The sequence below is a fragment of the Heterodontus francisci genome, chromosome 7, assembly GCF_036365525.1.
Source record: "Heterodontus francisci isolate sHetFra1 chromosome 7, sHetFra1.hap1, whole genome shotgun sequence".
In the NCBI taxonomy this organism is placed as follows: Eukaryota; Metazoa; Chordata; class Chondrichthyes; order Heterodontiformes; family Heterodontidae; genus Heterodontus; species Heterodontus francisci.
This window is the reverse complement of record NC_090377.1, coordinates 26,854,887-26,879,279: the sequence shown is the minus strand read 5'-3', so window position 1 is coordinate 26,879,279 and position 24,393 is coordinate 26,854,887. Positions and strand designations below refer to the sequence as shown.

Sequence of the window (24,393 nt, the reverse complement as noted above, 5' to 3'; positions counted from 1 at the left end):
AACCCAGGCTATGCTTTAGCACGATCATGAAGGTGAGAGAGTTTGGGGTCTTCTAAATCAGCTTTGCTGACTAAAATAAAATGATATTACGCTAAGGCTTGAATGCGTCGTCAACACTGTAATACATAGGCATCAAAGGATTTTCCATTTTTCATTTAATGTGCCTTGGACATCTTTTAGGATTAGTTAAATTCCTGATCTCAATGATATAGGTGCTTCTATTGGCTAAAGTCAACATTAGTACTTTCAGTATCTTTTTTTAATAGCTTATTCCTGTCTTTGGATTTGGAAAAAATTGACTTTTTTCAAATGATACATTCTAGAAAAACATCTAATTACAGCTGATTAAGAATAGATTACAAATGGTATTGGCTGTATTACTTCACGTTACTTAGAGGAATGGAGCAATCAAGTGTTTCGACTGAGTTGTAATACATCTCTGTTATATTGTAGCATCCAGTTCATTGTGTCTTAGCTGCACTTGTGCCTGACCAGTTTTGCAAAATGTCAGGACTACTGCTGCTCTGAATTCACTGTGTTCAGACTGAGGTGTGGAACTCAGAGCCCTGGTGGTAACACTGAAGCAATGTGGAAGCTTTATTTTAAATAGAAAATCTGGGGCTGTGACTTTAAATGCAGGTATGCATGCACAGTTGTTTCCAAATTACATTAGCAACTCTGGCCTTGGACCGCACCCAAAGCCTAAGGTCAGAAGACAACATCTGGGACCTCAGTATCCCATTGGCATTTGCCACCAACAGACAAACCAGAGGATGGTATCCAAGCACCCTAGAGGAACTAGTGTTACCTGGAGCGTTACAATTGAATATGGCTAATGCAAGCCACAACACGGCAATACAACTATAGCATTCATCAATCACTGCCTCTGAACTGTTTAACTATAGACCAAAATAACGGTATGGTTTTGGAACTTGGCAATAGTTAAACTCAGCTGAGTGACTGAGGCTGAACTGTAAAATAAATCTGATTATTTTAAATATTCATTCTTAGGAAGGTGGGCAACACTGGCAAGTCCAGTGTTCATTGCACTTCCTTAGTTACATAAAATTAGTTACAGCACAGTAACAAGCCATTCGACCTCACCAGTCCATGCTGGCATTTATGCTTCACTTACGAAGTATTTAGATGAGCACTTGAAACGCCATAGCATACAAGGCTACGGGCCAAGTGCTGAAAAATGGGATTAAAATAGATAGGCTGGATGGTCGGTGCGGACACGGTGGGCCGAAGGGCCTGTTTCTGTGCTGTATAACTCTATGACTCTATGACACTCAAGCCATCTTCCATCCCGCCTCATTTAACTCTATCAGCATAACACTCTATTCCCTTCACCCTCATACACTTATCTAGATTCTCTTTAAATGCATCAATACTATTTGCCTCAACTATTCCCTGTGGTAGCGAGTTCCACATTTTTACCAGTCTCATATCAACCAGGATACAGTTGCCCTGAGAAAATGCCCACAGTGGCGCAGTGGTTAGCACCGCAGCCTCACAGCTCCAGCGACCCGGGTTCGATTCCGGGTACTGCCTGTGTGGAGTTTGCAAGTTCTCCCTGTGTCTGCGTGGGTTTCCTCCCACATGCCAAAGACTTGCAGGTTGATAGGTAAATTGGCCATTATAAATTGCCCCTAGTATAGGTAGGTGGTAGGGAAATATAGGGACAGGTGGGGATGTGGTAGGAATATGGGATTAGTGTAGGATTAGTATAAATGGGTGGTTGATGGTCGGCACAGACTCAGTGGGCCGAAGGGCCTGTTTCAGTGCTGTATCTCTAAAACTAAAAACTAAAAATGGTGGTAAGACTTTATTCTACATTACTATAGTAGAAGACCCAAGTAGCTGGGCCACCTCAGAGTTTAGTGTCACATTTGACCAGACCAGATAAGAAGAGCAGGTTTCCTTTCCTAAAGACCAATCCAACAACTTCCTGGTCACTTTTACTGATGTCAGCTTTTACTTCCAGATTTTTTTTTTTTAATACCCAATTCAAATTCACAAACTACCATGGTGGGTATAGAGCTCATATTTTCTGGATTATTAGTCTAGGTCCTTTGGATTACTGATCCAGTGATATAACCACTAAATTACTGTGCCCACATTGTACACACTCCAAAATATAGTCCTTACACCTTCAGAAAATAATAACTGAAAACACAGACATTTACAAATAATTTTTCAGAGGGTTTTCCATATTGCATCACAAACCCTAGCTGTATCATAACCTGGGTTATCTGTGGATACAATTGATTATGTAACTGCTATTATTAGGAGGACAGTTTTCACACAGGTGAAGGCAGGATTAAAAGGTTGGTAATAGTATAATTAGGGATTAGCACAAATTAAGAGGAGGAGGGATGGTGCTGTCAGGGATTGTACCGAACTAATGGCCTCCTGTGTTCTTTTGACTCTCTCCATCTCTGGTGTTTCTTTAATTGATGTCCCTCTACCAACCTCTTCTTTATATGCGATCTTTACACACAGAAGCAAGGTATTAAAATGAAGGACAAAACAGAGATGACCCTCTTGATTTAGCAATTGAAACTCAGAAGCAATATATCCAAAACCAGCAAGGTTCAGTAACAAGTTGGCAGAGATTACTAGTAACAGACAAACCAAAACAAGAAACCTGTATGTAGCTGGGAAAAAAAAAATTAAGCCAGCAGAGTTAACCGAAAGCCAACTATAAAGCATAAACTAAATAAGGGCAACAAAAACCTTTTAACAGACATCACATGTAATAATAGATAAGTCTATTATTAGAAAACATCTCTATAACTGGAATCAAACTATGATTATTGTTAGATTACTGTAAATTGAATTTAATTAAAAGTTATATTTGCGTAGCTAAGAAAAAATATAGAAAATGGTTTTAAAAATTACAAAATGGTGAGTAGGTTAGCACTGGAAAAATATTTAGGTAAAAGGTACCAAGCTGAAATTCTTTTGGTTTTCTTTAGCTCGCAGGATTTCAGGTGTGTCTTTTACTGTGGTAACCTTTCCTTTAATGTGTTTAAGGTCTGAAGTGTACTGAAGCTATAAAACAGAGTGAAAATCAACAGTAAGAAAACAGGAACAACAAGCAAGAGAACATTGATAAGACCATGTAAAGCTGGGGAATCCCAGGGCTCTAACAAAAGGTTTCCAAAGGTTTATCTGTACATTTGCCAGTTGTGTCCGAAGCTCCACATGATTCTCTGTCCCCCTGGTTGTATTTGTTTTATCCAACTCTTTATTCTCTGAAGCGACAAGGTATCAAATATTTGGAGCAGCATCTATTCAAAGTTGACTAGCATGAACCAAAAGAGTGTCAGGATGTGTGTTCAAACTCGTGATTTGTCACATGCCAGATGCTCCGGCCCTGATTTTAAAAAGGGGGAGGGTACAGTGCCCACAAGCCCTGAATCAGGGGGTAGTGCTCCAAAAGAGTCCGGGGATGTGGAGGCTGGGCTGATTTAAATGGCTGAGCCTCATTTGAATACATTTTCTCAGTGATATCACCAATGGTGCCGTCAGGCTGTGACTTTTACAATTAAATTGGGCCCTTGCTTGTCTGCTGCGGGAGCCTTGGGGGGCTTCAAAGTTGGCAAAGGTAAGATGCCAGGTGGAAACGGTATGGCTTCAGGCTAGTGAGTGGACTCAACCTGATCTTAACCCCTTCTCACGCACCGCTCTCGCTCAGTGAGGGGGTTAATATCCACCCGCACCATCTCAGTCACACCATCCAACCCAGAGTGACGGAAAGCCAGCCCCAGGCTTGAGAAGTGACTGGGTAAAGACTTGGGAGCTGGCTTCCCTCGTGATCATGGAATAATGCGCAGTATAAGGGAGAAGGGGGACCTAAAGAGACAAATAAATATAATTTATTTAAGAATATGTGAGAAAGGGAAGAGGAGAAAGAACTCTCCGGGCTGAATTTTATTAGCGCGTCACACATCGCGGCGGCGTGCTTTGAACTCAGCGGCCTTCTGACACGGAAGTTTGCACGGGGACTCATTTAAATGGAGGGGGCGGAGCGGCGGACCCCGATGACATAGAGGGGGCGGCCACACCGTCCCCGGCAACGGCGTCTGGCGCCACCGCACAGGTGCCATTTTTAAAGGGCTTCAAGTCCTTTGCAAAAAATTAAATTTTTAAGGGAATATGACTTTTCATCTGCTTATAAAAAAATAGAAGATGGAGGCCCTTTCCCAACCACACCCCCCACAAGTGTTTTAAGTTAAACAATAAGTTTTATTGCCCAATATTCAGAAAACATATTTTATTCACAACCCGAACTTTCCCCCCCACCTTCTCACATTTGCCCTTCAACCCCTTCCCACCATCCCCACAGCCAATAAAAAGTGTTTTTCCCGTTCCCCACCACCGCCCTGATAATTTCACTCCTCCCCCCTCCCCACTAGTATCTTGCCTCGGAACTCTGAATAGCGCTCAAGTTGCAGCTGGCGGATGTAAAAATCAGCGTGGGATGGCCGCCGGAATGAGGTAAGTTAAATTGCATTTCATTTTAATTCATTTAAATATGCAAATGAAGGGCCTGCCACTTGGGACCGCACTGAGGACTCGCCACTGCCAGTAAAATGCAGCGGGGTCTTCTCTGCATCAGGGGTCATGGCAGGCTGCTCCCACAAGTATTTTACAGGCCCCACACGCCACAACCCCTGATGTCGAGGGGCTGGTAAAATTCAGCCCTCTGTCTCTCTTGAGAAATAATCATATTTTGTTACAGCCCTGTTGAATTCCATGAAAACATACAAAGAAAGTACACAAACAATGTTGATGTTTACCATTTCCAGTAAACATGTTGGACACCGCTAGTCCAGACGGGTAACAGTGACACAGTTACCCCTTTTAAGACAACGGCAGCATTTCTGCACTGTGTCTCAAAATAAGTTTAAAAAAAAAACTTTCTTCAAACATGTATTACTCTGAATAGAGAACATGTTGGCAGTGTCCTGTTCTTTTTGTATTCTGCATGTACTATGGGGTTTGTTTTGCTGCAGAATAACCATCGAGGACAAACGAATGGACCAAAAACTTGGGTTAGCACTTCACGTCAGAAAGCAAAGAAACGCCTTAGGTTCCCAAATGATTAAACTGGGCAGTGAAATTTTTTGACTTACTGTACTGATGTTCCTCTGGTTCTCACGGACTCTGTGCATCTCAGGTGTGTCTGTCACTGTGACATATTGAGACATGGTCTTCACTGCCTCTGCCTTGTACTGGTTCTACGAAAGCAATTCAGAGCAGCATTAGTGGATGGCAATGGAAAGCTGCATTATACTGCAGCAGAACTGGCTCTTCATAACAATAACAAATGCCAAATGGGCAAGCTATATAAAAGGTCATAAGAGGCTAAACTCTATTGTGTATGGATTACACCAGTGTACTTTGTTTTAAGGAAACCATTTACTTGTTTTGGGTTGACTTAAAAAAGAGAGAGGAACTTTGTAGGACAGCAGGGATGTGTTTGCTACCAGTAAGGCAATGCAATTATTTCAATATATTAGGTATCGATTACACTAATTCAAGCTGCTCTGCTGCACTACTTCATCAAAAGTTTTACATTGGTGGTTATGCAAATGAGTTTGGGTGGAAACTTGAAGCAAAACTTCAAGTCAGAAAAACAGCACAATTTCAAACGTGTTTTGGCTGCAGATTTCCCGCCCAAGTCTGCAGTCCCAAAGCTGTAATTACAGCAAGCACAATTAGGAGAACTGAGGTGAAAATGCAGATGAGACATACCTGAAGTTCACAAATACTGGGGAATCATACCCTTGCACGTTAGTACTTTCAGGAGAAGACTGGAGAAAACCGAAGGGCAGAGAATTTCTTGTTCTTTTAAAAACAAGTCACTAAATAAAATGAGTAAGCAGAGGCATTTGCTAAATAGCAGTTCACAGTGGAACTGCTGGTGAACATTGAATATTTTTGAAAGTGGATGTGACAAAGCTCTTCATGACAAGTTATTTGATTTTAAAAAGCAGGATGAAATGATTGATAATGTAATATTATTTTATTGTCTGACGAGAGACAGCAACTACTAACTGACAGTAAGCTGGAAAAGGTGGTTTTGTAAAAAAATAAACATTTGTGGGGCTGGGAAGGACAGAAATCCCAATTTCCACCCACGGGGAGAGGATTGGGGTGGAACCCAGTTATGTGAGATTCCACACATTTGAAGAACAGCTGGGTTTCTACTCTGGAGCCCCTGGCCTGCCCCAGGAATGCAATCGTTTGTCTCAGTAGAAGTGAGATGGTTTGAGACCCAATGGGGACCTTAAACCATTACTAAGGCAATCAATCCACTGGGGAGCATTGGGAGCTGAAAACGCAGGAGAATTTTCTCCAGGTGCTCAGCAGGCCAACTTTTGCCATTGGCGTAGCACTGCTCCCACATTCCTGCTGGCAGCTGGGGGGCACTTGCTGCTGATGCACCCAGTCCTTCCATACAAGTGACCCCCATGCACAGAATTTGAGAATCTACGGCTTGGGGCTGGGGCAGGTGGTGGTTCCGTTTGGCTGCAACTACACTGATATAGTGCACCCCACCCTCCCACCCACTGCAGAAATTTCGGGACCAACAGATCACGTTTATCATAGAAATGGCAGCAGAGCTGAAGGCAGGTAGGGAGAGAGAAAGGCATGCGTTACCTGGCTGCTCAGGTTCTTCACATTTTGGGCGTGAATTATATCAGGTGTATCAATGACTGAGGTGTAGTTAGATTTGTCCATTTCAGCCAAATGCTTGTATTTTACCTAAAAAGAATGATTAATGTTAACCATGCAGACACCATTTCAGCCAGTTAATGAATCAACTAACTTTACTGACTTGGAATGATTTCTAATTTACAGACTTGAACAGAGATGGCAGACAACTGGCTTAGTCATTCTTCACTAGATCTGTCTGAATCACATACAGCACAAGCACCATCAGGTCCTGCTCTTGTCTACTAAAACTGCTCACTATTCCAGGATCTTCCTGGAATGCAAAGATAACCCCGGCTTCTTTTCTTTATGGCAAACTGACTTCTTAAACTCCTCTCCCCTGTCTTATCCACCCTCACCTCCAACAAGTGCGAGGAGCTCATGGGCCTTTTGTCATGAAGATTGAGACGATCCGATTAGTCATAGTCATAGATTAGCTGTCTCGGCCCCTTCCCCTCCCTTCCTCTGGTGAACTGGGCCAAGCTTCTTCTAAAATTCACTCCTGTCCTAGTCCTAAACTCGCATCATTCTCTAGTTGCTTTCCCATCTCCCCTCATTGCCCTCTCCAAGCTCATCGTGCCCATGACATCTAATTCCCATTAAACTACCGACCATCCAACTTCAGTTCCTGGTTCCCATGTTAGCTGGTATTGTTCATAGTTCTCTTTCTTCAGGTGTTGTCCCTCTGTTCTATAGATCTGTTGTCATCACCCCTCTCCTCAAGAATCCAACCCTTGACCCCACCATCCATGCAAACTACAGGCACCCCCATCTCCAAAGTCCTTGAATGTATGGCCGCCTCCCAAATCCATGCCTGTCTTTCCAGGACTCCATGTTTGAATCCCTCCAATCAGGTTTCTGCCCCTGCCACAGCACCGAAATGGCTCTTATCAAAGTTACCAATGACATCCTATATGTCTGTAAAAAAGGCAAACTATCCCTCCTCATCCTTCTCAGCCCAGTAGCAGCCTTTGACACGGTTGACTACACTATCCTCCCCCAGTGTCTCCCCACCATCGTCTCGCTAGGTGGGACTGCACTCACCTGGTTCAATTCTTATCTATCCAATCGTAGTCAAAGAAACATGTGCAATGGCTTCTCTTCCCCCTCCTGCATCATTACCTCAAATTCCCCCAGGATCTATCCTTGGCCCCTTCCTATTTCTCATCTGCATGCTGCCCCTCAGTGATATCATCTGAAAGCACAGCATTAATTTTCACGTACCCAGCAACCAGCTCTATCTCACCACCACCTCTTTCGGCTCCTCCACTGTCTCTAAATTGTCTGACTGCATGTCCAATATCCAGTCCTGGTCGAGCAGAAATTTCCTTCAACTTTGGGAAGACTGAAGCCATTGTCTTTGGTCCCCAGCACAAACTTTGTTCCCTCACCAACGATTCCATCGCACTCCTGTCAACATTCTGAGACTAAACCAGTCAGTTTGCAACCTTCATGTTATATTTGACCCTGAGGTGAGCTTCCAACCACATATTCGAGCCATCACTATGACCGCCTATTTCCACCTCCATAACATCGCCCGACTCTGCCCCTGCCACAGTTCATCTGCTGCTAAAACCCTCATTCATGCCTTTGTTACCTCCATACCTGATTATTCCAATGTAACCCTGGATGGGCTTTCACATTCTACCCTCTGTAAACTTGCGGTCATCCAAAACTCCGCTGCCCCTGTCCTAACTCGCACCAAGCCCCATTCACTCATCACTCTTGTGCGTGCACTGACTTACATTATTTCTCAACTAAGCAACGCCTCAACTTTAAAATTCTCAACCTTGTTTTAAATCCCTCCATGGCCTTGCTCTTCCTTATTTCTGTTACCTCCGCCAGCCCCACAACCCTCCGAGATATCTGTGCTCATCTAAATCTGGCCTCTTGAGCATCCCTGATTTTAATTGCTCCATCTTTGGCGGCCGTTCCTTCAGCTGCCCAGGCTTTAAGCTCTGGAATTTCCTCCCTAAACCTCTCCACCTCTCTTTCATCCTTTGAGATGCTCCTTAAAACCTACCTTTTTGACCAAGTTTTTGATCATTTGCCAATATCCCCTTATGCAGCTTGTTGCCATATTTTGCTTTATAGCACTCCTTGGAACATTTTATTCTGTTGTTGATGATCCCAGCTGACTAAAATAGCAATTAGCATCATTTTGGTGTCTGGCTCGATTAAATGGACATGGATAGAAATATGAAAGTTTACCGTGCAGAAGGAGGTGATTGATCCCATTGTTCATATGTCAGCTCTCCCCCTCCCCAACCCCCAACACCATAGCCCTGTATAATCCTCTGCTTCAAACACAGATCCACTTCCTGCTTCAGTTACTCCCCATGTAAATCCTTCCATGTTTCAGCAACGCTCCACATCAAGAAACTTTTACTAACTGCTTTCTTTAGCACCTTGCTGAAAATTTTGAAGTAACAGTCTCGCTTCATGACGCTCGAACCAGGAATAGATAATCACAATCACATTGCTTGTTTGTGCGTAAATTGGCTTCCGCATTTCCTATATTACAACAGTGACTACACTTAAAAACTACTTCATCGCCTGTAAAGCGTGAAAAGCATTATATAAGTGCAATTCTTTATTTTGTCCAGTTTCACCCTAATCGAAACACATTAAAAGTGAATTTGAACTCTTACAGTGCCATGGTGCAGATATTAAATTTGCACAATAACTGCTGCTGGGTGTGTGGATTAGATCCAGATGATGTATTGGGGATGCCACATCAGACAGCAAGGATCAACCTGCTAAACATTTCTTTAAAAAAAATTGAAAAAGAATTTCATACAAGTGAAATTATTACTAATATTTGTACCAATCAATTTCAACCCACATAATTCGTCAGCAATCTCCCAGATTCCTCCATCACCATCCCTGGGTATGGCCTGTTTCACCGGAGGTGGCGACACAGTGGTATACAATTAGGTGTGAGTGGCCCTGAGAGTCCTCAACCCTGACTCTGGACCCCATGAAGCCTCATGGCATCAGGTCAAACATGGGCAAGAAAACCGCCTGCTGATTACCATCTACTACCCTCCGTCAGTTGGTGAATGAGTGCTCCTCCATGCTGAACACCACTTGGAAGAAACACTGAGGATAGCAAGGGCACAGTGTACTCTGGGTGGGGGATGTCGATGACCATCACCAAGAGTTGCTCCATAGCACCACTACTGACCAAGCTGGCTGAGTCCTGATGGACATAGCTGCTAGACTGGGCCTGCGGCAAGTCTTGAGAGAACGAACTTGAGGGAAAAACCTTATTGATCTTGTCCTCATCAATCTACCTGTCACAGATACATCTGTCAAAGAGAGTATTGGTAGGAGTGACCACCGCACAATCCTTGTGGAGACTAAGTCCTGTCTTCACACTGAGGACACCCTCCATCATTTTGTGTGGCACTACCACCGTGATAAATGGGATAGATTCAGAACAGATCTAACAGCTCAAAACTCCACACTCATGAGGCGCAGTGGACCATTGCATTCCACCACAATCTATGATACCATTTCCCAGCATATTCCACACTCTGCCATTAGTATCAAGCCTGATTCAATGAGAAGTGTAGGAGAACATGCCAGGAGCAGCACCAGGCATACCTAAAAAGAGGTGCCAACCTGGTGAAGCTACAGCAGAGGAACAGATGAATGATAAACAGTGGAAGGAGCATGTGGTAGACTGAGCTAAGCAATCCTGCAACCAATGCATCTGATCAAAACTCTTCAGACCTGCCACATCCAGACACAAACGTTGGTGGACAATTAAACAACTAACCGAGGATGCTCCAGGAACATTTCCATCTTCAATGATGGTGGAACCCAGAATGTGAGAGCAAAAGACAAGGCTGAAGCATTTGCAACCATCTTCAGCCAGAAGTGCCAAGTGGATGATTCATCTTGGCCTCCTTTTGAGTTACCCACCATCACATATGCCAGTCTTCAGCCAATTTGTTTCACTCCACATGATATAAAGAAATGTTTGAGAGCACTGAATACAGCAAAGAGCTCTGACAACTTCCAAGTTGTAGTACTGAAGACTAGTGCTCCAGACTAGCTATGCTTCTAGCCAAGCTGTTCCAGTACAGCTACAACACTGGCATCAAGGCAACAAAGTGGAAAATTGCCTAGGTATGTCCTGTCCACAAAAAGCAGGACAAATCCAATCCGTCCAATTACAGTCCCATCAGTCTACTCTCAGCCTTCAGAAAAGTGATGAAAGATTTTGTTGACAGTGCTATCAAGTGGTACTTATTCAGCAATGACCTGCTCACTGATGCTCAGTTTGTGTTTGCCAGGGCCACTTGGATCCAGACCTCATTACAGCCTTGGTTCAAGCATGGACAAAAGAGGTGAATTCCAGAGGAGAGGCGAGAGTGACAGCCCTTGACATCAAGGCAGCATTTGACTGAGTGTGGCATCAAGGAGCCCTAGTAAAACTGAAGTCAATGAGAATCAGAGAGAAAACTCTCCACTGCTTGGAGTCATACCTAGCAAAAGGAAGATTGTTGTGATTTTTGGAGGTCAATTATCTCAGCCCCAGGTCAACACTGCGGGAATTTCTCAGGGTAGTGTCCTAGGACTAACCACCTTCAGCTGCTTCACTAATGATCTTTCTTACATCATGAGGTCAGAAGTCGGGGTGTTCACTGATGATTGCATAGTGTTCATTTCCCTTTGCAACCCCTCAGATAATGAAGCAGTCTGTGCCCACTTGAAGCAAGACCTGGACAGTACTCAGGCTTGGGCTGATAAGTGATAAGTAACGTTCACACCACATAAATGCCAGGTAATGACCATCTCCAAAAAGAGAGAATCGAACAACCTGTCCTTGATTTCATTGGCGTCACTGAATACCCCCACCATCAACATTCTGGGGTTGGGGTGGGGTCACCATTGACCAGAAACTTAACTGGACCAGCCATATAAATACTGTGGTTACAAAAGCAGGTCAAAGGCTAGGAATTCTGCAGTGAGTAACTCACCTCCTGACTCCCCAGAGTCTGTTTTCCATTTACAAGTCAGGAGTGTGATGGAATACTCTTCACTTGCCTGGATGGCTCCAACAACACTCAAGAAACTCAAAACCACTGAGGACAAAGCAGCCCACTTGGATTACTTCCCATCCACCACCTTAAACATTCACCCCCTCCACCACTGGCACACAGTGGCAGCAGTGTGTGCCATCTACAAGATAAACTGCAGGAACTCGCCAAGCCTCCTCTGGCAGCACCTTCCAAACTCATGACCTCGACCACCTAGAAGAACAGGACAGCCGGCACATGGGAATACCACCACCCGCAAGCTCCCCTCCAAGTCAGACACCATCCTGACTTGGACTATATTGTCATTCTATCACCATCGTTGTGTCAAAATCCTGGAACTCCCTCCCTAATATCCCTGTGGCTGCATCTACACATGATCTGCAAAGGTTCAAGAAGTCAGCTCATCACCACCTTCTCGAGGGCAACTAGAGATGGGCAATAAACGCTGGCATTGTCGCTAACCCTGCATCCCATGAACAGATAAAGAAAAGTCAAAGACAAACTTGTTGTTACATAAACGAGGCCAATAGAATTTTTATCATTAGGTGGAAGAAAGAATCTATTATACCCATTGCCACTCACCTGGCTTAAAATGTCTGTGGCATTCTTTGCTCTGGCAAAGTCTGGTGTTTCATTAGCAAGTGCCACAAGGCCTTTACCCTTGATTTCTTCCTCTAATGATCTCTTGTACTCTTTCTGAGGTAGGAAAAGAGAAGAGGCAATTCATCGCACAGCTTTATGAAGAGTCTGGGTGAGAATCCCTACTGAAAATCTAGTTGTGATGTTGTTGGGAATTGCCGCACGGCAACCCAGAATGGTCACGAAAGCCAAGCAGAACAGCAGGAGTTAACAAATGGATTTTGTCTTGTGTTTAAACAATTATTTTTCACACTGTGCTGTCTGATATCTCTCTCGAAATCTCTGGTGAATATGACATTGCATCACGTTTTGAATGAAAAGAAAGTCAATATATTTGTTAATCTATTTATGAGGGATGCTTGGTAACATTACATTTAGCTTACTGCCCTTAGGGCCCTTGTATATACTGCAGGAGTGTTAAAAATTGCATTGTGGGGAAAACAAGGTCCACAGACAAGGCAGCCACATATGGCTACCGGTCTGCCTTGATATGTTAATACTTGGTAACTCCAAAGCCATCAGTTTGATCTAACCAGATGAACTTCCTGAACCAGATGAACTTCCTGAACCATCTGCATAATTATCAATCTGCTCAATCTGGTTGATTGCAAACTAGGGTGGCTGAAGGCAGACAGACTGAGAGACAAACCTTATGGCTTTGAACGCCATCATGAGTAGTAGAATTATTTGTCTGTGTGAACACCTTCGGACTCTTCCCTTTGATAATAGCGTGAAGTAATGAAAGGATTCACAAGCTAACAGTCCGACAGGCTGTGAGGTGAACACTTCTTTCATGGCTGTAGCTTTCTTCATACTAGCTGAAAGGATGGTTAGTCTTATGCTTTCAAGGGCCCCCCACAATCATACAACGAGGGAACCTACTCATACACACCCGACATGCGTATCCCACTGGACGTCAACCCAGAATTCAGAGCCAGAGCCCCAGTCTCCACTCACCAGGACTGTCTGGAGTGGGGTTTAAAGCTTGCACCTTCTGACTCATTGGCAGAAATGCTCCCACTCAGCCAAAGGTTCTCTCTAACAGCATGTTCGTTCTCTAAGTCTTGGACGTAAACAGCTGGCTTAAACTCCGTTAACCCAGTAGGCTAAATGGCCTGCTCCTGTTCCTATGTTCCTATCATGGCAGGGGAATTGATTGACAGCCCCACGCCCAGGCGAATGAATATTTGAGTGAACTTTCTCAGTCCAGCAGGTCTTGAGACAATCGAGGTAGGATGACAAAACTCCACATATAAGTTATCCTATAGATTCAAAATTACTGAGAGAAAAGGGTTTCCTCATTTCTATTTAACCAGGAAAGGCAAATAAAAGTCTGTAAACTACTAAGATCTGATAGGTGGCAATGCTGACACTACAATAGGCTTTAACATTCCTAGGCTATAGGGCAGAAAAAGCAAACAAACATTCCTACTTGCTGGTCAATTTCAATACATATTTCTGTATTGAAACAAAACAACAAACATAAGCACTTGTAAATATAAATGATATGCTACTCCATATAGGCAGCTCAATAATGCCGTGCCTTTCTAAGACTTCTACTAATGCATCTTGCACTAAGCAACCTTCTAACAGGTAAGATGAACATGTCTGAGCTTAGCTTTTCTAGAATAGGAAAGTGTGGCCTAGAAGTATGTTCACAAACAGATGGAATGTGACATTTTATTTTCCTAAGTGCAGGACATACATTGCTGATTGCTTATTGCCACAAACTATGTCATGCTTACCTCGTTCAGAATGTATGTGGCATTCCTTGCTCGCATCATTTCAGGGGTTTCCTCTAACACTGTTAACCCTTTACCCTTGACTCCTTCTTCAAGATCCCTCCTGTACTCTTTCTAGAGAAATGCAGAAAGAACAGGAGAGCTGCAGAAATACCGAGAACAAGACATTTCTGCCCTTTTCATGCACCACACCACAAAGACATATCCAGACAGCCACTAAGACTAGATAACAGAAAAGCACACACATCTTTCACTGTGTGAAAATGAACAAAACACAGTAAGCACAATTAGGTGACCAGAATGCAGAGTTTCTTGGACAAAACAGTTATAAAAGTGCAGAAGACATTGCACTAAATAAGTCTAACACATAATCATTAAGTAATTATAATCATAAAAATATATAATTAAATAAGGGGCTTTAATCATTTGGTTACATATATAGAGAAAGGCAGTGACAAAAAGATATTATACAAGCCAATGAGAAGTAGCTGTATTATTCTTCAAAATGTTCAAAAACATGCTTAAAAATATGTAGAAAAATCTTTTTCATGATTTTATGATTAGTTAAAAATATTTTGTATTCATATACTTACAAAGGAATAATTTCAAACTTTGTGTATTTCAACAAAACGACAAAAATATATTAGCATGATTACTTTTCAAATTGTTAGAAGATTAAAAAGAATAGACTGGCTACCTCACAGCCTATTTTAGTTGCATATCGGACATGCAACATTGCTGGTGTAATCTCCAAGCCAGAAAGATTCCTGCCTTTAATGTGCTCTTCCAAATCCTTCTTATATTCTTTCTATTGGTGACAGGGAGAAGAAATAAAGTAAATAAGAACTTTGTAACTGAATGAAAGAAAGTGGTCAGAATGGGTATAATAGACAATGGATTGTTCTTAAAAGACTGCTGAAAATGTGCTTGCAAAACTCAAAACACAGTGTCCAACATTAGATGTGACTCCGCGGTTGGACAACATTTGCTAAATATCCATAGTGTGCTAAGAATTACGTTGACAACCAATTTAAGATGGTCAGTAGGGCTTGCAGTGTGGCACATTTGCGCGTACTGGAAGCTACATATATAATACACAGGGCCCTGTTCTTTGCAGACAGAAAGAACATGTATACTTTGTGCCTGTTTCAGCTAAACAAAATAAGTGACAGCCATTCGCTGGTTCATTCCTCAGGGCAATGCCTTGACCTGAGTCAAGCTGCCTGGTTTAAATTTCAAACAAAGCTTGACAGTTAACTGTCAGTCACCATAAACTGGTGCATTCTCCATGGCAACACCTCTACCAATCAGAGTTCACTTGTCAATCAATCAGCACTCTCATACAGTAAAAGGCTGTTGCTTTCCCTTACATTGGTATTCTTGCAGATAGTCCTGATGAGTGCAAGACGAAAACCTTCGACAACATGTCTCCATTTCCAGCAATACTAACGACTATCTTAAAAGATTCTTGGCAGAGCTGATCGTTTTTACACAGATATCAAAGTTGGTTATACACCGATGGTTGGAAAATTATTGGATAAGGGAATTAACAAGGTAAAACAACAAAATAGAAAATGGGTAGAACTTGTTGACCTTTATCCCAAAGGGTGCTGGAATTCAGAAGTAAGGAAGTGATGCTTCAGTTGTACATTCTTGGTCAGACCTCCATTTGGAGAACTGTGTTCAGTTCTGGACATCGCAGCTCAGGAAAAATGTATTGGCCCTGAAGGAGGTACAGCTCAGATTCATCAGAATGATATCAGGCCTTAAAGGGTTAAATTATGAGGAGAAGTTGCATAAACATGGTTTGTATTCCCTTGAGTATAAAAGGTTGAGGAGTGATCTAATTAATTGAGGTGATTAAAATGATAAAAGGATAGATACAGAGGGGGGAATTTTATGCTTTCCCCCGCAGCAGGTTTGCAGGTGGGGAGAGCATATAATCGGGTGGCATGGTGGTGGGGAAGAGATCTCACCACTTTCCCGCCTCCGCTGAAATGTGAACGGCCATCCCGTCCCACCGCCAATTGAGGTCTTTAAATGGGCAATTAATGCCACCTCATCCCACAGCCGCCACAATTAGCCAATCAGTGGGTGGCCTGTCACCGGAAAGCATGGCACGAGAAACAGCACGTTCTGCTTGCCGGCTCTGGGATGGGGAGGTGGTGGGTAGTGGTGTCCCTTGTTAAAAGGCACAGTGCCTAAACGAGGGCCACAGCATCGGGAAGTGGGGGGGGGGCCTGCTGTGAGCCACCCTCCCTGCACTTGCTGCCAACCCCTCAAACAACCCCCTCTCCCACAACCTCCACCCTGCGAGACCCCTCCCGCCCTGACCTACCTGTGGCCTGGGTCCACCACCACTCCTGGGCCTTGGGTAGGTGCTCCACCGGCAGCAGCCACCGACTCCGTGGTGGCGCGGCTCAGTGAAAGAGCTGCCGGCCTCTGATTGGTCAGTAACTCTCAGAGGCCGCTGTTCACTTAAAAGCCTAAATGGCACTTGATTTGGCAGGCCTCCCACAAAGGAGGCGACGCAGGGTTCTCAACATCACTTTTGCCTGATAAAATCCCAGCCAGAGAAATTATTTTCTCCAGTTGGGGAAATACATAATGAGACGTGGCTCAATTTTAAAGTTGAAGCTAGGCCATTTAGGAGTGGAATCAGGAAGATTTTTTAATCACACAAAGGGTACTGGAACTCTGACCCCCAAAAGGCCATGGACGCTGGGTCAATTGAAATTTTCAAGACTGAGATCGTCAGATTTTGGTTGGGCATGGAGCGAAGATCAGGCATGATTCAATACAATGGAGGAGAACTCGAGGGACTGAATGGCCTACTCCTTTTCCTATACTTTACAGGTGATGCCTTCAGAAGTGAAAGTGGATACTGCTGGGTAAAGCTGTTAAATAGCTGCCAAAACATGTGCAGTAGCAAAACGCCTAAGCAGTTGCCTAGCTAATTTCAGTTACACATTAATAACTCTATATTTCAAATCAATAGTAAAGATGGGAAAGAGGTTTTCATTGTTTGCTGTTTACAGTCAATTGTAAGTGTGTGTGGAAAGAACTTGCCCCCCCTCCCCCCTTTAAAAAGCTTCTTACAGTTTACATCACAATTAATTCTGAAAGAAAACAATCAATTTGCCTGCACCAAAGTTCAGCTTATGACCCTTTTCAACTATACTTGCCTGGATGAATGTAGCTCCAACAGCAGTCGAGAAGCTCGATACCAATCAGGACAAAGCAGCCCAATTAATTGACATCCCATCCACCACCTTAACACATTCACTCTCTTAACCACTGACGCACAGTGGCAGCAGTGTGTGCCATCTATAAGATGCACTGCAGCAACTCGCCAAGACTCCTTCAACAGCACTGTGGGTGTACCTACCCCACATGGACTGTGGTTCAAGAAGGCAGCTCACCACCACCTTCTCAAAGGCAATTAGGGATGGGCAACAAATGCTGGCCTGGCCAGCAATGCTCACATCCTATGAAAAGAATTAAAAAAAAAGAGTTGTCTGTTTTATTTTTTAGATTGCACCTGTAGAGGACAGTTAGCATCACTGATGTGAACTCCACCACCCTTATTAATAGAGGAATAAGCAGCATGCTTATTCGAGGATCATTTTATTGGCTCAAGATTCTATGCAGCTGAGTAATTAAGGAAATGATGGGCTGAATGAGTAGCCAAATTGACCACTCTGTTTGATAGGAACTGCCATGCGAAACTGCTGAAATTAAGTTGAGAGATGACTTAGTTATTAATGCCAAACAGAGACTTCTCATCGTGACTGCCTGTAATTGAAATGGCTTATTTTTACACTCTCAGATATACTTGGGTTTCCTGTTATTGGAATGACCTAGCTTAGGGTTTTTTTTCACTTGAAATCCATTTCACCTTGTTCCTATTTTAGCAGCACTTTAGACTTCCTATTATTTAACAGCTCAGTTCAGTCATCTTTCATGAGTTCGGAGGGTACCACCTCTTGGTGAGCAGCAACAGAGGGCTGAATTTTCCCGGATGGGCTGTGATCCTGACGCTTGCCTCAGTTCCGGGTTGGGAATCTGGAAGTGGCCATGATCGGAGGTCCGTTGTGATCTTTCTGGAGATGGGCAATTAAGAAACCACCTCCGAGAGCCCCATCCAATTAAGAGGACAAAGGGGGCCCTGGGAAGTGGGAGGCCCAATAGGAAGCCCAACAGCAATGTCAAGCCCACTGGGAGAGGTGGGCACTGCTGAGACAGACGGGAGACTGCGAGGGCACCTCAAAATGGAGGTACTCTCTACAGCAGTCAGGCCATCATTGTGGAAGGGGAATGCCCTCCACATGATGGCTTGAGGCCGTGACTGTGCCAGTCACATCCCAGCGGGTCTGTGCTGGGGTGAGTGAGAGGAGACGTCGATGGCCCCCTGGCATGCCGCCAGGATGCCACCTCCAGTAAAATGCAGGGCCCTGCCCATCCGACGTGAGTAAGATCCCAAGAGCGCCATCATCTTCCCCCCAATTGACCCATTAATAAATCAGCAACATTTAGAAAAAAAAATCTCATTCATGTTTTTCCCTTTTGACTTGTTGTTCTTCCCTTACAATAATTCTGTGACTGGTGGTATATAACCTGTCTTGATAATCAGCTGTAAACCTGAGAGCAGAATCTCCTATGGTTCAAGGAGCCAGGTCTGATCCTGGCAGATGTCCACAAGAAGCTTGTATCGTTTGCTGTAGGTATACTAATATACATTTAATGTGAAAGAAACAGAATTATCTGTGACCCAGCATTTGCCTTTAATTATTGCAATGTCTTGAGCACTTTGCAGAAGGAGTGCCAGATCTCAGGGAAGGGACAAATCATTATCTACAACACCCTAAGGCAAGTTTGCCTCTCGCTGGCTGGCTGAGAGATATTGGAAAAGTGATCACGGCATGTCTCGATCACCTGGGTGGAAATGTTGGGTTGTGTCACAGTGATGCTGGTGGAAGAGCAAGGGATCAAAATGGCTGAAGAGTAGATGAGCTGTTTGGGAGTAAATCACCCTTTAATATGTACAATTGTGACAGTGTACAGTTATAAAACTTAATACAAGTCTGACATAACGTGTATGTAAGTTTCTTTCTCATTTCCAAACAAACATAATATTCTTCAAGGCCACAGCAATTGCCTGAAGAATACCAAAAACTGGCAGTCAGAAATCTTACATATTTCTCTTCAAAGACAGCCACCATTCCACAGTACCACCAATACCAGGACCCTAGATAGGTTTTCCAGGGCTAATGTTCCCAGTCCTTGACCTTACCTCACTCTGCATGTGCTGGGTTTCCTTGGCAGTGAGATAAACGGGTGTTTCAAAGTCCAACATTGCCTTGCCTCTTTCTTTTTCATACTTTTCCTTGTATTTGACCTGAAATGTACATCATGATGAGTCTCGGCAACTGACAAAGCTTTACATGTTGCAGTTGCCATCCAGACTTTATAACATACCCCATCCCAAGAGTTTGTAAAAGCATTTATCCTCTTCCCCTATCCTCAAAATACAAATGATCAGGAGGGCAAATGCATCTTTAAAAAGAGGTTATGCTTCATTTAACTCCAACTCAATATTTGGTAAAAGAAAGGAGAATGCAGTATGTTCATTTAAACAGGGTAAAATGTTTAAGACTGCAATAGATGTTGGAAGATATATGAACTAAATGGCTGCAAACAAAATAAAAGGAATTGCTGGCATTTTCTATGGTAAAATATAACATTTTCTAATCCATACAATTCGCTGTAAATCAACACTCATGATACTTCGTATAGGCAAAAATGGACACTAAAATTAAAAATTTGGTTGGGAGATCTCTACGATTAAGTGTCCAGATGAGAGCTTTGTTTTAAAACCACCACTGCCATTGGCAATATGATGGTACTATTCTTTCACTCTCTATCATACTGTACTGTCAAATGGTAATTTTTAGAGTTATCCCAATGATCCTCTATGTGGTAATGTCTTGGTTTCAGCTAAACTATCTGGAAGTAGTGCCTAGTGGAAGCTAGACAACTTCTTAGAATAAGGAAGATAAAGTAAGAGTAAACAGATATTGAAACACTTTTACACCCTTCCTCATGCCTCAGTCAGAGAATTGTACAAGGGAACTAAGGAAAGATCATACAAAATGGGGAGGGGGTTGAAGACGCAATTTAAAATAATAGTGAATATGTTAAACTCAGAGGCATGACAAAGGAAGAAAGAATAACAGTAGATTTAGTTTTTCCATTTTTAAAACACAGATTACAGAAAAAGGTTTGTGCTTGGTTCATGTTGGAAAATTTCTACAGTTTATTTCTTCTGCAAATTAGATAACTTGCTGCACATTAATATCTGGATGGGACTGAACCCCTGGAGGGGTAGGGTAAAGTCACACGTACATATGAATATATGTTCAGTTTTCTTGAGCTCACTTACTTGGCTCTGTAACTCAGTTGCGTCCTTTAGATGAATTTGTTCAGGTGAGTCGGACACCAGTTGGTAGTGACCTTTACTCTTCTCAAACTCCTTCTTGTACTGGTACTATGGGAGGTTCAAAAACCACCTCAATAACAGAGAGACTACAGAGTCTGAATAGTGTGACCCATCTACAAAATAGGTGCTCACAAAAAATGTTCTGTTAAACAATATAATGTGAAGAGGAAAGAAAAGAAATCCAATCAAAAAATGGGATATGGAGGATGGATTATGGCTCATGGGATCACACACAATGGTTGTAGACATTTCGAAATGGAAATAGAAGCAGCTGTTGTGAAATGCCATTTTGTTGGAAGAGCTAATGTAGCAACCATTTAACAAGCTGGTTTCATTTGAACTGGTTATTTTACTGATGGCGACTAGAGTGATTTGTTAAGAGACATGGAAGAAGAAATGTTTTCAAAAGTAACTAACAGAAACAAAGTTTAATATTGTGCAGAAAGCAAAAATAATGTATTTTAATATAGCCAGGAAAATATTTCTATTGTATAAAGATAATTTTTAATAGCCATCAATTCTTTAAGTTGCCTATGATTGCTTTTGTATATTACATATTTTTAAGCTTTTAAGGTGTTTGATAAGGAAATGTTCCAATCTGGAAGGATTCTTGAACTAGCTATAATTGGGAATGTCTTGCAGAGTTTTCTAAAAAGACAAACTCGCATTTATAGAATGCCTTTCATGACCTCAGGGTGTCCCAAAGTGCTTTACAGCCAATAAGGTACTTTTGAATTCTAGTCACTGTTGTAATGTAAGAAATGCAGCAGCCAATTTGCACACAGCAAGCTCCCACAAACATCCATGTGATAATGACCAGATAATCTTTTGTGTGATAAATGTTGGCCAGGACAACTCCCCTGTGAAATAATGCCATGGGATCTTTTAGATCCACTTGAAAGAGTAGAGATGGGCTTGGTTTAACATCTCATCCGAAAGACAGCAGCTCCGACAGTGCAGCACTGGAGCATCAGCCTAGATTCTTATACTTGAGCCTCTGGAGTGGAATTTGAGCTCACAACCTAACTCAGAGACAAGTTTAGTTTAGTTTAGTTTAGTTTAGAGATACAGCACTGAAACAGGCCCTTCGGCCCACCGAGTATGTGCCGACCATCAACCACCCATGTATACTAATCCTACACTAATCCCACATTCCTACCACATCCCCACCTGTCCCTATATTTCCCTACCACCTACCTATACTAGGGGCAATTTATAACGGCCAATTTACCTACCAACCTGCAAGGTATGCTACGAACTGAGCCACAGTGACACTGTACTAAAAGCATTCTACAAATTCTACAAATCTTAAAGCTTTGCTTTGTTTCCCAACTTCTTTTCTGGTCTCCTTTTTCGGAAGTTATTTTTTTCCTCTTTGCCAAAGGTTGGCAAGTACTGCACCCTACTCCCTGTCAATGAGTAAATGTAGGTGACCAGTCAGCGACAGTTTTTCCATGGAAACATGCCTCTTATATCCTTTGATTCTCCACCTGACTCCGCTACCCATTGGCAGCCTAGGTCTTAAGCTCTGAAATTTTCTTCCTAAACCTCTCTGCTTCTCCAACTCTCTCTACTCCTTTAAGATGCTCCTTAAAACTCTATCTCCTCAACCAATCTTTAGTCACATTTCCTAATATCTCTTTGTGCTCGAGATCAAATTTTGTTTGATAATGTTCCTGTGAAGCATCTTGGAATGTTTTACTACATAAAGGCACTTTAAAATGCAAGTTATTGCTGTTGTTGATTTACACTACAGCTAAACTGATATTGAGAACTGTGAGCTATTATGGGAACCAATATTGATTATTTTTCCCCCTCAAATGCCATTTTATTAACATATCATCACTCCTGGATATGTCAAATCTTGTGCATTTCTTCATGTCTGATTCATGAGAAACTTTGGTTTGTTAATGGTTGGCCCACCAACTGGCACAGTGCCATTTTGGCTTCAGTCACTGCTTTGCTTTCCATTACTAAAACACAAATATCCAACCATCTGAAAATGTTAATGTTCACACACCTGAACGAGGATTTCATTCACTTCCTGGACTAGAGTAAGAAAAATGCAACTGTATTTTTCTTTAATGGTAATTTGTTAGTGTTCAAAAAGATATTTTCAAGGCAAGAAGAAAGCTAGTGATTTTCCACCGAAGTGAATTAGTAAGTTTATAAAACTGCAAAAGTTTTTAAACAGAAAAAAAACGTGAGGCTTAATATTCAAAATATGAAATGGTTATTCATGGCTGATGAGGGCAACCATGGGTAAGAGATAAGTAGGTCACTACCACAGATATCCCTAAAATATAGTCAGTGATGAGAAGAGGAAAATGGTTAAGATTTTATACATTCAGATTATAGTGAGACAGGACAGGTTATGAACGTAAACGTGGATTTATTAGTTCAACAGCTTACTTGACTTGACAGCTTGCTAGTGGACAGGTTATGCTGCATTTGTAGGGATTCAGACATATCTGTCACAGGTTTGTGCATCTTCTTTAGGTCCTGCTTGTATATAACCTGGAATGTGAAACACAAGAGCAACACTGACTGGTATGAAAGTATTTTAGCTGTAGGATATACTTCTAACTTGCAGGGCAACACAGCTGAGAGTCAGTTGCAATTTCTCCTATTCCCCACAGCTTGAGCCACTTCATTCTGAGGTCCTAGAGGTTTCATTCTGAATAAATTTATACTAAAAAAAAACATTTCTATGATTTTCCATAAGCCCCTGCCTGAGTGGGTTTTGGGTCATTACTTTATGGGCCACTGGGAGCAGGGTTGTTGTTCATTGACTTCCCTTCCTTTTCAATCTAAGGGAGGATTTTATGCTCTCTCCTGCGGCGACTTTAAGGTGGAGACAGCGTATAGCCAGGCAGGATGGTGGCGGGGAGGACCCCGTCACTTTCCCACCTCCATCCATATTAAGTCCGGGGGCGGGAAGACCCGTGGACAACCTTCCCACCTTTCTGCCAATTGAGGCCCTTAAGTGGGCAATTAATGCTCAGTTAAGGGCCTCATCCCACCTCCGCTGGCATTAGCGCAGCAGCAGGCGGTCCTGTCACTGCACAGGGAGCAAACTTGCTTGCTGGCTCTGGGTGGGGGAGGGTGGAGGGTCCCTCGTTTAAAAGGCACTTAGTGTCTGATCAAGGGAACTGGCATCAGGAAGGGGAGGCCTGCTGAGAGCCACCCCACCCTTGCTGTCAACCCCCTTACAACCCCGTCTCCCGTGATCCCCACCCTGTGAAACCCCTCCTGCCCTGACTCGCCTGTGGCCTGGGTCCCTCGCCTCCAGTAAGTCCAGTACCGACAGCAGCCACCGCCTCCATGGTGGCACTGCTCAGTTAAAGAGCGGCTGGCCTCTGATTGGCCGGCACCTCCCATCAGGCAGGACTTCCATCGAGAAGGTCCTTAATCCGAGGGAAGGCCCACCGCTGTTCTCTTATGTGCCTAATTGGCTTGTAATGCGGTAGGCCTTCCCCAGAGGAGGTGACACTGGGCTCTCGCCCGGCCTCAGTCTCCAAACTCCATGGGGATGTGTATGCGTTTGTGAGTGGCAGAGAAGTGGAGAAAAGAGGGACTGTGTCATGCAGACCTCCAGAAAGGTGATTGTTAGGTAAGGTCCCTAACTGGAGCTTTGAAATAATATTTGCTCATATTCTGACCTGGAAATTCCTTAAGACGTAATCTCACTGTTTATGTTGGGGTTGCCCTGCTGCTGCTCTCCAGTGACAAC

General features: G+C 43.1%; 1 protein-coding gene across 1 annotated transcript in view; it reads right to left on the bottom strand.

The window, feature by feature from the left end:
* The window catches only part of neb (nebulin), a 361,674-nt gene that overhangs the window by 32,502 nt on the left and 304,779 nt on the right, over positions 1 to 24,393 (bottom strand). Inside the window, exons 131-140 of the mRNA XM_068036260.1 lie at positions 23,073 to 23,177; positions 20,604 to 20,708; positions 19,455 to 19,559; positions 14,859 to 14,969; positions 14,165 to 14,275; positions 12,363 to 12,476; positions 6,676 to 6,780; positions 5,145 to 5,249; positions 2,953 to 3,057; positions 2,401 to 2,493 (exon numbers count right to left, since the gene is read on the bottom strand). Coding sequence (XP_067892361.1) covers positions 2,401 to 2,493; positions 2,953 to 3,057; positions 5,145 to 5,249; positions 6,676 to 6,780; positions 12,363 to 12,476; positions 14,165 to 14,275; positions 14,859 to 14,969; positions 19,455 to 19,559; positions 20,604 to 20,708; positions 23,073 to 23,177 — 1,059 coding nt within the window. The remainder of the gene's footprint in view (positions 1 to 2,400; positions 2,494 to 2,952; positions 3,058 to 5,144; positions 5,250 to 6,675; positions 6,781 to 12,362; positions 12,477 to 14,164; positions 14,276 to 14,858; positions 14,970 to 19,454; positions 19,560 to 20,603; positions 20,709 to 23,072; positions 23,178 to 24,393) is intronic.